General features: G+C 39.7%; 1 protein-coding gene across 2 annotated transcripts in view; it reads left to right on the forward strand.

Moving 5' to 3' along the window:
- The first annotated feature begins 2,409 nt into the window (after window positions 1–2,409).
- Nlg3 (Neuroligin 3) overlaps window positions 2,410–13,344 on the forward strand; it is a 77,403-nt gene continuing 66,468 nt past the window's right edge. For both annotated transcript variants that reach the window (XM_066402512.1, XM_066402513.1), the window contains exon 1: window positions 2,410–2,960. In XM_066402512.1, the coding sequence (XP_066258609.1) occupies window positions 2,525–2,960 (436 nt within the window). In that variant the 5' untranslated portion in view covers window positions 2,410–2,524. The remainder of the gene's footprint in view (window positions 2,961–13,344) is intronic.

The raw sequence follows: 13,344 nt of genomic DNA on the forward strand, positions 1-13,344 counted from the left end.
GCCAATTTATATTATTTCCGAGGTAAACAAGCCATTTCATTTAGCTCTTAACCCTTAACGACGCCCCTGTTTGCAGGTCAATCTTAACGAAATTAAAAATTAGATTGAAAGCAGAGAGTGCCTCTGGCGTCGCTGGATTTCTTCCGAAGTCTAACGAAGTTATGCTTTATATTAAGTTCCAATAATCAAATAAATCCCGGCAATGTTACGTCAATGTTTGACGAGATTGAACGGCAATCTGATTATCTGATTAGTTTAGCGGGGGGAAGGGGGGAGGGAGGAAGGGGGTGGGAGGCAGTAACTATTGGAGAATCTATTAATAGGTGAATTTTACAAAGAAAAGACATTTTTAAGAGAGGGGGGGAATATGTTTCCCTTTCTTATATCTTTAATGGCAAAACAGTTTGTTAATTGTTATAATTTGAAATGTACTTGAACAATAACCTTGAAGATTTGACTATACGAGGACGGAATGAAATGTTTCCGGCCTGGAAAATAAAACAATTTAAAATTGGTGGTATTTTCATTTTATTTTTCCACATAATCTTCTCGAAGTTCAATGCACTTAGCTGAACGACGCGCCAAGGCCGTAATGCTATTACAATAAGAATATTTGTCCAACGCTTCAAAATACGCATTTGTTGCGCATATCACTTCAGCATGTGACCAAAATTTTTTTACCGGAAAGACTTTTTTCAAATTAGGGAACAAACTGAAATCGGATGGAGCCAAGTCTGGCGAATTGGGTGGCAGTAATTGAAAACCCAACTGTTCAATTTTATCCATCACGGTATGAGACCTGTGTCACGGTCTTTTTTGTCCAATCAGGCCTTTCACCAGAATTCTTCGATGTAGTTCTTCTAGGTGATTCAAATAATATGCTCAGTTGATGGTTTTCCCTTTTGAAAGATAGTCAATAAGAAGAATCTCTTTGGAATCCTAAAACACGCTCGCCATAATCTTTCCGGCTGATGGAACAGTTTTGACTTTTTTTGGGACGGGTTCATACTTTGCTGTCCACTGTCGGGACGGCTCCTTGGTTCCCAGTGAATAATGATGAATTCATATTTCATCAATCGTAATAAACGGCACAGAAAATCAGTCTATTTTTTTGAAACTTATTCAAACATTGACGCGAAATGTTTGCGCGAGTCAATTTTTGTTCGGGCGTCAACAGACGCGGCAATCACCTTGCAGACAGCTTTCTCATGCTTAAAAATTCGGTCAGGATATGATGTGTCGGCTCTTTAGATATTCCCACAGCGTCTGCAATTTCAACCAATTTTAATCTCCGGTTTCCTAAGAAAATTTGGTGTACTTTTTGGATGATTTCTTCAGTGGTACCGAATTTTGGCCTTCCCTAACGTGTGACTTCATTTGTTCTAGCTCTACCACGCTTGAAGTCCACAATCCATAATTTTATGGTGGAAAATAATGGAGATGGATTGCCTAATATAGAATTTAACTCAACTTTCACTTCTGTTAGCGTTAAACCTTTGATAACGAAATATTTTATCACTGTACACACTTCGTTTTTGTCCATTTTTGGCAAGTACCAAACTATTGCACGCATATAAAGTGAACACTTCAAAACTAATTGATATTTCATGATGAACTAACAAAGTTGAAGAAAAGAAACATGTCACTCGATGTACAGATTAAATTATTAAGGAAGTTATATTTTAGTCATTGTGTGGCTGGAAACTTTTCAACTCACCCTCGTAATTCGCGTACTCTAAAGAAAGTTGCAGTTCATGAAATATTCCAAATTTGCTCACGGTTCATCATTCAACTATCATCACTGATTCTGTCCTACATACCATTTATATGCAGACAAGACAATGAAATTTCCCTTCCACTTCTGTCGCAGGAAAACATGGGAGGAAAAATCTTAACTGTTCGCTGAATGTTTATTTTAACTTGCGGACGCTTCTGGCAAATTGGTGACCAAAAAGCGGCAACAGTAGGGAAGGCATACATATGTACCATAATTCGCTCGTCGACCCCCTTCAGCCCGCTGTTCCAGCAAGATTATGCAAAGCCCAAAGCTCCAAAAAGGAAATTTTCCTTCTGCAACTTAAATTAGGTTTTACAACCGCGTTCGTCCCGATTATATATTGTGTTTGTGCACACTTCCAAACTTTTAGCCACACATCTTTTATTTGCCTTCGGCAAAGTCACGTTTGCATGATGGAGAATGGGCATTAGAAAGAGATTACGTGTGGTTTTTGAGCGGTGGGTGGGTATGACACTCCCCCCGTTGAAAAACTAAAATTAAAATACCCACGACGGAATAAAATAGTCTTGGCACATTAGCGATTCCAAAAGGGTGGCAGAGCACAGGCGCACACAGAGATGGCGCCGCTTGCGCAGCCTGGATCGCCCCCATCCAGTTTCTTTGCAGGATCCAGATGGAGCAGATCCTCGCCTTTTTCGCACGGAACTAGCGCGGCTTTCGCGGAAATGTGTACCCCCCAAAGTACTCAAGTGCGTGTGTGAAGATGCCACCCTAAACCTCGCTGCCATGGGTGGCCGCTTGCTGTGTTTGGTGCACATGTTTTTAGTTCTGGATTACTTGATGTGCGAGCCAGAGATTCCCAGGACGCCCTTGACTTCTCGTACGGTCCGAACGAAGTACGGGGATGTAAGTGGGGTTATAATCGCCCCCGAATCGAAACACTTGGAGCCGGTGGAAGTATTCCGGGGCATCCCTTACGCCAGCCCCCCGTTGGGGTCATTGAGGTTCATGCCCCCCGTCACAGGGGCGCTGTGGCAGGGGGTGAAAATCGCTGATAGTTTCAGTCCGGTGTGCCCTCAAAGACTACCGGATATTGCCAACGAAACCGCAGCTCTTCGGCGGATGCCCAAGGGCCGGTTGGAATACTTGAAGAGGCTGCTTCCCTATTTGCAGAACCAGAGCGAGGATTGCTTGTATTTGAACATCTACGCACCAGCACAAGGTAAAATCCCTGGAGGGTTATAAAAATAACCATTTAAACCGTTAAAACACTCCCCGCTATAATGAAATTTAATAATTATTGTGATTATCCGATTCTCCCCCTCTCAGCAGCGATTTGCGAAGGTATAGCGGAGTATGTGACGTGACAAGTTATAAAAGCTGAAAAGCAATTAGGAATAAATTAACAGGGCGTTGTCGTGAATTATTTTCGTAAAATATGGGGGAAAGGAGCTGATTAGAAGGTTGATGAATGGGCTTCACTGCCACTTTTTCTTGCGTTAAAAGAGCACGCCAACTCTGCTACTTTTTGGTAGATTCGTTAAAGCCCTTAGTAGTTATTGTTGAACTGAAATAACGTGGTGGAAGAAAGAATGAGGATAGCTGATATTTCAAGCTTAGCTTTTCCACCCGAGCGACTCCCTTGTTTGCGAAACTACACAATTCCACCTTCATTGTAAAATTCTTCCGCAAGAACGTTCCAGTTTTTGCACTAAAAACGGACATGCACGATCTACACAGCATCTTAATTCTCCAGTTTTCCATTAGCGAAAGCCATAGTGCCCATACCCAAATGTTAAAACATTCATGACCTACATCAGTCGGAAATTAGTAGCTTATGGCCAGCTGTTCTCCCTCAAGATAATGAGGTCAGAACCACTAACATTTGTCCCTTAACAAAGAACAGATGTCAGTTGAAGTAAAGGGTTGTTACTTAACCATGAAATATGTAAGTTAGTTTGTGAATTTGGTATTCACAGTCATTCGAGTTCTGAAGGGAAGAAATTATTGATGAATGGAAATGCGCTTAAAACAGGCATGTTTCGATAACTGCTAGAAATCGGAATAAACTGTATTATGGCTGATTTTTCCACGGGATTATTACTGCCAAGTAGCGAATTAATCTGATGGTCTTTTATTTAAAAAAAGCAATTTTAAATCGCCAACATTAATATGGCTCAAAATCCTTTGTCTACACAAATGCTCTGAATGTTCAACAGTTTCAGGGCTTTACAAATTTTTAAAATCTCGAGAACCGCCTGAGGTCGGTGCCAAAATGTGTAGTAACATATTCTTTTGTTACATTAGTGACATTAAGAAATATATATACGGGGTGGCTCATATAAAAGAGTTTCGAGCTGAGAAATAGAAAGATCTCCCAGCGTGATGGAGCGGAGTACCATTTTATTGGAACCAAAGGGTATTCTACTGATTGAGACAAATATCGTTATTGATGTAATTCCTAAAAAGTGCAAATACCCATCTGCAGTCAAATTAGCTTCATAAATGTATAGGCTAAAGTTCTTATTGCCAAATAAACCAACCCATACATTTAACCCGAAACGTGCTTGTAGTCGACGTTCTTGGTGTTCATGTGGATTTCCAGTGGATCAGACATGTTTATTGTAACGATTAAGCATGCCTGAGTTGGTAAACTCGCACTCATCCGTGAATATCACGTTGGAAAGAAAATGAGGATATTCCTCCAACAGCGCCAAGATATTCCTGCAAATCACTACCCCCCATTCGGTATCTTCTAGATTCAAAACTCGGCTAAATTTCTATGAAGGAACAGAACATAATTTTGAGTTAGCTGTGGCTTTCTGGATACTGCTGTAGATTCCATCGCCCCAACAACCCCTATTTATGTGCAAGGCGTCGTTCGCAAGCAAAGTAAAAGAATATCTCTAAAACCACTAGATGTTGTTATATAGCTCCGTAATATCGGATTTTGCTTTCCAGGCGCAAGAAGCACAAGCATGATGTTGTAAAGGGTGAGCCAAACAATCGTACCCCTGATAATGCATAATAAAATTTGTAGCTTTACTTTTTAATTAGCCTCAATTTAAGCTTTCATCTGCCAATCTTCTGCTACTTTTCCCCCTGACTCAAGTAGAAGTCTCTTGTCCTTTATCTCCTTGCAACTAATAGCGTAATCTCTCCACGTTCCATGCCAAGTGGAATCGATAAGACGCCTCTCGTTCCCCTCCTCGAAGTCATCTCCTTAGCCAAGTTTATCAAAACACGAAACAAAAATAAGCTAATAAAACCAGTCGTGATCTTAGGGTTTAAAGGCAGTTAAAGAGGAATTTATGTGTTTTTTATTTGTTCCACATGGCGAAGTCCTGGATTTTTTTCATTTGAATAAGGGGCCTAGATTACTAAAACAATGGAGTTGAGAAAGACAGCTGAGAGAAACGTCCGCAAATTGATCGAGCAAGTATACCCGGGCGATTTGTTTGCCTTGGGGATTGTTTATCTTGGCTGATTGGTTTATGTACGTTGTCGAAGAGGACGATTCGAGTACTCATCGGCCTTAATGATATTTTTGTTTGATCTATTCGGAAACTTTTCAAAAGGGAACAATTCCTGTGTTTGTTTAACAAAGGCTGCTTTTTCAGCTATTGTTTTCATAAAATTTGTGCCATCATAACATAAGACCCACTTCCAAGAATTCATACTGTTTATTTATAGCCAAAGTTGGGTTTTCACACTGCTATAAATCCCTGCAAAATGAGTTTGAAATGAGGATAGTGAAGCGATAAATTCATGCCTTGAATTAAATTTTCTGATATATTACGTTAAAAATTTTTCCTTGTTTTTATTTATCAAGAATCTTATTTCCTTTTCATTAGTGCTTGTCGATACACTGGGGGAGATTTACGAGCTATGAATGTCATCCCAAACAGCCCCATCGGTATTTGTCACTTCACAACATTCATTTTTGTTATTTAGGGCTGACAGGGATTCTTTATGGGTCTTGTTAAGTAGATTTATGGACAGCTGCGGCCGATGTACCGTTTACAGGTCGCTAAACCTCTAGTGCAAATAAAATAAAACCAACACGAAATAAAGCTCCCGAAATCAGTTTGCCCTTCACATGTCAGCAACTCCATCCCCTTTAACAAGATCCAGTTCCCGATTACCCGTGAGTCTGTTATTGCCTTCGAATTAACACTAAGCCCTTCAAGGAGGGCTTGAGAAGGGACTGAGAATGATAAAATTGAACTGTCTAAGACCCAGTAAAGTTTTACCGAGCACAATTAAAGCAAATTTGATTAACAAACGTAAATTTGACGGTTAGACGAAGGCATTAGGCAAATTTGTACGACGGAGGACTCTCGGAATTGATGCGATAATTATTCGAGATCCTCGAGATGGTAAATTTTCGACCCTCAGGACAAATTCGATGTAGCCACATTCTCTTTGATTTATGGCCGGAAAATCCGCAAGCACTTAAAAAGCTGCAAGCAGGGGGCGTACGCGGTTCGGAAATTGCCATCGTTTGCTATTTTCTGTTTGGAAGACGAAAACAGAAATACCTTAAGGAAATTTGAAAAATCTTAACCCTCATCACTGTAGCCATACTGTGACGAGACTTACTATTGAAATTTCAAACATTATTTTCTCCAAATTACGAAAACATCTATTTTTCCCCTTCTTCGTCTCACGTAATTCCAAATAACGAAGCCAATTTTGACCTTTTACACCGCAAAGACACCTCGGGGAACTCCTAACAAGTTTTTCAATTATGACTTTACTACGTTCCCATGCGGCATACCACTCGGCCTGGGTGTCGGGCTTAATAATAAACTCGACAAAAGGCGTTTTAAGCAAAAAATTATAGCGACATTCCCACTTTATTTCCTGCTTTCACCTCCTGGAAATCTATTTCCTGCCCTGTTTTAAAGGTCTGGCTTAAATGTCGCAGACTATATTGTTTAAATACTAGGACTTCAAGGCAGAAATAGAGCTTGAAGCCTAACATTGTGGAGGGCAGAAGCATTTTTATTTAAATCGAATTGGATATTCAAGGAAACTTTATCGAGTAGAAAATAGAAAAGGAATATTTATTCGCGATTTGCTTGCGTTTGAACTGTTTGATGTTAAACAGTGTAAAGCCCGAATCTAGGATTTGTGTATTTAGGTCTCAAATCGAATGCTGACTTGCAAATATTTTCTTCTTTTAATCCAGAAGCTAAAATATATTGTGGAGACCTCCTCACCTCCTTACCTATAAAACCGCGTTTCCGAAGTGCCAATTCACTTTTTAAAAAGTTTTCATAAAAATCTCATTTTCGAGGTCTTCGCTGGCTGATACATGGCACGTTTTGTATTCGAAAGGACGACTAGTCTGACGTATGGGTCGTCTTATTTACGAGCAATCCTTTCTAATGCCTCTCCATATCTGCGACCGCAACGTTACGAACGCATCCCCAGGGATTCGACGTACGTCCCCCACGCAGAGCGGGATAACAAGGGTTTGCAAGAAAATGGGAAATTGTTCCCCCTACGTATCAGACACGCATTTGTTTTGACGCAATGGAATGTTGGAAAGATGCGAAGTAGATTTTGGCGTGTAGGTACGACGACGTCTTGTAAAGAGTTGTGATTAATTTACTACCGGATTTTGGACGGAAAAGCGATAAAATTTCGTTTTGTAGTCTTGGGAGGCATTATGGCGAGCTAAGTGTAGATAGAATGAATGAAACTACGAAGAACTGAAAAAAAAACTGATTGATCTTCAAGCTAAAGTAAATTTTTACAGAAATAAATGGGTAACCTGCCGTTATTTGACCCCACTCAAGACCTAATAAGTACCTACCCTATACACCTAAAAACCTTGTAGTTTACTGACTAATTTGAGGTCTTCAAGTCTCTTTAGGATACTTAGCCTACTTCAAAATGTTCGTGTGGTTCTTTCGGTGTCCCCTTGCTACTGATTTATCCCTTTCTTAAAAGTAGCCGAACGAGGGGTTCCCTCCCTCAGGGAGCACTTTCTCATTTAATTCCGCCAAGTACATCCCCTTTGGTGATACGACCTACCATAAACGACCGAGTTCCCATCTAGCAGTAAATGTCCCAAGAGTCTCACCATGGAGAAATCTCCACCGCATTCACCAAAGGGTCAGGAATAAAGCTTATAAGGGTTAGAAATCAGGTTTAATTGTTGCGATTAGTCATGTCTTTTTCTACATACATTTTTACTGTACGTTAATTTCATGTCACCTTGACCACATTGTCGGTGTCCTCCTTCTGAATTGTTCTTCTTAATTTGTTTGGTGAAGGTTAAATCATGCAGCTACTTAGAATCTTTCAATTCTCTCTTGGTCTCAGGAGATGACAAACGAATAAATTTCCGTTTAATTTCCCTTGGCAAATCCTTTGATAAGGCTAAAGTTGCTAAATAAGATATTACTCCACGACTTCGAGGAAACTAGAGAGTTGCCATCTAGCAGTAAGTGACTCAAATTAAGAAGTTTTTTCTGTGGGAATGTCATGCGCATCCTTAACGGAATCAGAAATCATACTTACATGGATCATAATAGAGATTTAGTGTTTTGTACGAATTTTTGGAAACCAGTTCTTGGTAAGTTAAGGTTAAGGTTTGAGTTCTTATATGAGTCATTTGCACTCTTATTTCGTCTATTTGATTGCAATGTGAAAGGAAAAGCACATTTACATTTTCAAGAAATTGTGGAACAAAATCTATACATAAGCGTCTACACAAACGCAACATATCTGCTATGTTGAGATAAAACATCTCAATGAGAATCGTTCTTCTCTTCACTCTTAAGCTACGTGGTCCTTCCCATCATCTTCAGTAGCTTCCATTTCGACAATTTCAACCCCAGTTTATTCCCAAGTTTTAATAGCTTATTCCTCCTGAACCTTGAAGGCTCTCCCAGAACAAGTTAATAAAAATTCGCGGCGATTAAAAAACTTCCAACCCTCATCTCTCCGTAAATTAAAGCAATCTTCTGAATTACTAACTCTTCCAGAATTTTTCTTTAACTACCGACCAAGTGAAACGGAAACCCCTGTGCTGTTTCAGCCCTCTCGGCCGTCTCGGAGAACCGAATTACGCCTCGTACAAACTGCAAAACAACAAGCACAATTTAAAAACGATTTACCAAAGCGAAGAAATTTTAATTAGTTTTTAAACGCAAGAAGTCGTCGTACTATTTTTCCGAAGCGTCAGCCTAATTAAAACTCGCTTAACTGAGTGGAAATTTAAATTTGAAATTTTTTTCATTATAACAAATTTTTCTTTCGATTTTCGACCAGAGGTAATAATTGTTTTTCAAGTTATCTTTTTCCATGGTAGGCGACTGATGACCCCGAGGCCTGTTCGTTTGCCTTTTGCTATCGCTGTGAGTCGGCTTGAATACTAATCCGTATTAAGTAAGTTTCTGCGGCTTCTAATCCGCTTTGGATCTCACGTTTTAAGACGATCGGGCCCTTTCGGTGGAGCTTGCTTGTCAGTGAAACTATCTAGAACAAGCCCTTAACGGGCACAATTTGGCACTTGTCTGGTTTGTCTTTTGCAGGGAAAAATTGCATTTATAGGCAAAAGCGACCTGTATAAAGAGTTATTCTACATGAGTTCCTCAGAAATAGAAGAAATTATTGAGTGAACTTTCCTGCATTGGTTAGGGAGTTTAAGGGTAAGGGTTTCTGGTTGTAGCATCTTATTTTTACAATAGAAACAAACTTTAACTATGACCATCAAGTTAGCGTCCGTTCTGGCTTTGAACCTTTGCATCGTGATTGGTCATCCGTGGTCACCAGGCCAAGCGTCGCACTTGAAACTCTCCCGATTCTCCGAATTCCATCTAAAAATGTTACTTTCCAGTGTCTGATGTTCTCTGCAAGTTTCCCGAACTCAACAGATATTTCATCAATATTGTCACCTCTGGGAAACTCACATTGTTTTAGATGCAAGGAAAATTACAAGACTGATGAAATCCTCAGAGGATTTCTAATAATAACAAGTTTGTTCCCCGAGGAGGAAATTGTTCCTATCTCACCGGATTTGAAAGTGACTTATAGGATATTCTTCGCAATGTCACCGCAGATGTATGAGCGGGTCACAAGAGATTCAACTTGGCGAGTAGATTCTATTCAATGAAACAATGAATGATTAAAATTACTTTCCTGGACATTAGGGCAAAAATTTATTACCCATAGAGTTGTTGTTTAAAAATTCCCAGCCCTTATCACTCTAAACATTTTGAATTCAGCAATTCGACTGAAAAACCTCTTCTTTCTCTGGGAATTTGCCTGTCTCGTAAATATTCAAATTAGATACATTCTTAGACACCAACTTCATAACCTGGGGTTGTTTATAGCTTTAAAGGAGTGCCGTAAACTCGAGGCACGTCGCCATGACTGTCGTGTAATAAAAATGCATTAACGTTTAATGAAAACGTGGCCGCTTGACAGATGCCAGAATTGTAATTTTTCTTCGCCGGTCTCCCTGGGAGCTTATTATTTAATTTAGGTGCGGATAGCATGCAAATCCAATAGTAATTCATAGCAGAACGGCCAATTTGGTCATTGTTGGTAATATCGCATTAGCATTTAAACAAACATGCCAACGTAATTCGGTATTAAATTATTTAAAATCCACCGGAATAGGTTGATTAATGAGTTAACGATGGTTTTTGGATGCAAATGTAGGGAGGGTTCAGTGAAATAATAATATAGTTCTATTAGGCTTTTCGAACATTTTATGTATTTAACAATCATCGGAAATACCTGGACTGCTTTTTGCAGACGATAATTTACTACCTTTCTTACTGCGCGCATTTCAAAGGACAATTCCAAGAATCTCCAAAGAACGCATTCTTCTTGAAGCGATAAAAATTATTGCGTGTTTATCAGCACTCCGGGGAAAACCTCTAAATCAAGTGCGCAGGTCGTTTATTTACTGGATTAAAATCGTAGAGACGGAATTGTGAGAAATGGGAGCAGTTTGCGGCTGTTCACAGTGAGAGGCGTGGTTTAATTATGTTCTTGAACCAATAGCTAATCTTGATTTCAAGGCCAAGACGGGCGTCAGCCAACTCGTTTAGAAAATCCCTTCTTAACGTTTTCTCAACATCCTCGCCTCTTTTCAAGTAGTCTAAACAAACGCTCCAGAAATTCAGAGTTTCACATAACAAACACTAAATATTTTAATCGTGCGTATTCTCTCTACTTCTCTTATCATCTGCATTCCAATGAGACTTAGGCAGCATAATCTCAAGGGGCACGTTTGCGACTTGAAATGGCATTAGGAAGATCCGCACGTAAACAGAACGATCAATATCTTAAACTTTGCAAACTAAGTCAAATCCGGCTGTTAGGTCTGCTACGGCTTTCCCATTTTTTTCGGAAACATCCAATTTTCTAATGAATTATTTACGAAAAACAGGTGAAGGGAAAATATAAGTCAAACTGCCGAGTTTCGGTATTTGTTATTTCAGCCCTTGGTTCTGGATAGCATTAACGTTTTAGGTAAAATTTGCCCGGGTTTTTGCCAATGTTTGGGTTTAATACTGCAAAGAGTCGTGGAAAGGAAAGACGGATTCGATCCCTCTTCATGGCTTACTGACAACGGTTAACTTGTAGGTCTTCTAATTATCTCCTGTCACTTCATTTTTTCAGAGTGATGAGGGTCAAGAGTTTCCCATTTTTCATATGGTGATGTTATACAATTGAGGAAAAACTGTTTTCCTTTTCTTTCATTGGATCGAACGTACACCGAAAACAAGTGGACCGTTTCACAGGATTACCTGTAATAACTCGGAGGACGTGCTTTTCTTTCACAATTCAGCCGTTAACAACACAAAGGTTCTAAAAAGTTTCGACATGTGGCAAACTTTGCTCGATGTTCCGTTAAAGAGGGGAAATATCCAAGGGTTACCAAATCCGATTTAAGAAAATCGCAAAAGTAAATGCTGAAAGAGGGTTAAGGCTATCAATGCAGAATTTTGAGACAAAAAAATATGATAGGAGTTGGCAGTGGCTCCAGTGGGAGGCACCACCTAGCTCCCTCTCTGATCGACTGATTCAATTCAAGGTTAGTGCGGACGTCGGTAAATTCGCCTCAGTTCGTCTTCCTACTTCCGGTTTTGCGCGTTAAAATAGAAGGTTTAAGGTGACTACAGTTTTAAACTTAGTCAACTCCTCGAGATAGTAAATTTCCCCGGGACAAATTCGGTGTAGCTACATTTCATTTGATTTATCACCGGAATATCCGCAACCACTTAAAAAGCTGTAAGCAGCGGGCGTACGCGTTCGATACGGAAATTACAATCGTTGGCTGTTTTGTGTTCGCCATTCGCCTGCAGATTTCTGATGTGACCGGAATGATCATCAAGAACTCCAGGATTTATCAAATTATATCTAAACACTCGGAAGTTTCCTAATCTTGACTAAAAACATTCCAGCTTCGTCAAAGGCGGCCCCGAAGCGAATAATTAATGAGCTCAATTAAGCGAACCTTTAAAACCCGATGGGCCTTAACGTGACAAAGTGCATTAGAGCAAGTCGGCGACAAAAAAGGGCCACGTCAGATTTTTCCGAAGCCAAATTTAATTAATGGATAAGTAATTGATTGCCTCCAATTAAGCTTAGCCTTGTTCCCTGCAATGATAATTTTTTATGAAAATCCACCCTTTTACATTCAAGGGCCACGTGTACCTGCCTCCAATTTAATCTAATTCCGGCCGTTAAATATTCCTGCAAAGTATTCTCTAGATATTTTGGCGCCTGTTTGTTCAACTCGTTAAACTTTAGCAAATACGTGATGTCCATTCGAAACACCTAGAATTTCAACGGACGGATACTATTAAGATCTCTTAATCCGGGCTGAATTTGCGGACACTCGTTTATGAGTACGTTTAATGCAGTTCTGGATTTAGGGAGTTTCGCATTTGCAGTCAGATGCAAAAGACACTTAATATGGCGAAAGTTATTATTGAATCAGCAGAAAAACTAAGCATATTCTGTATGTTAATATGTTGAATATTCGTAGGGCTAATTTGGGGAATAAGGAAAGGTCACCGCTGTCCGATGTAGAGGACAGAACTTATACACTAAATGCAGCTCACGATTTCAAGGCGAATGCACTCATTTCCAAATTTTGAAATTTCATCATGAGTTTACCCTCAAGCTCGTATCAGATCAAGACCCAAATTCCCAGATCCTTATTTATCCACCTCTTGTTTTCTTTGTCGCTACCTTAGCTCTTCAAAGTGGATTTTCGGCTCGTTTATTTGAATTGTTTCGCCTCACGATCGATAAGTTTAAAAACTCGTTTCCCAGATTACTCTGTACCATTCACAAGGTTGCACTTTCACGTATCCAGAGCGAGATTTAATAAACATTTAAATTAGTTTGTTTAATTAACTCGTTATCCTGGCGCTTTTTCCTGTAATCTCCAAACGGAGCGTTAATTCGGAGAAAGGTTTAAAATTCATAGAGATACCCTTGCTGGAATGGGCCCAATGAGCTACATTTTAAGGCGAAATGTTTATCCGATAGGTTTACTTTTGGATAATTGAATTGGATTGGCATACTTGTTTCTGCTGCAATGTCTGCTCCATATACCTGGAAAT

Source organism: Euwallacea similis, chromosome 26 (assembly GCF_039881205.1).
Source record: "Euwallacea similis isolate ESF13 chromosome 26, ESF131.1, whole genome shotgun sequence".
Taxonomy (NCBI): Eukaryota; Metazoa; Arthropoda; class Insecta; order Coleoptera; family Curculionidae; genus Euwallacea; species Euwallacea similis.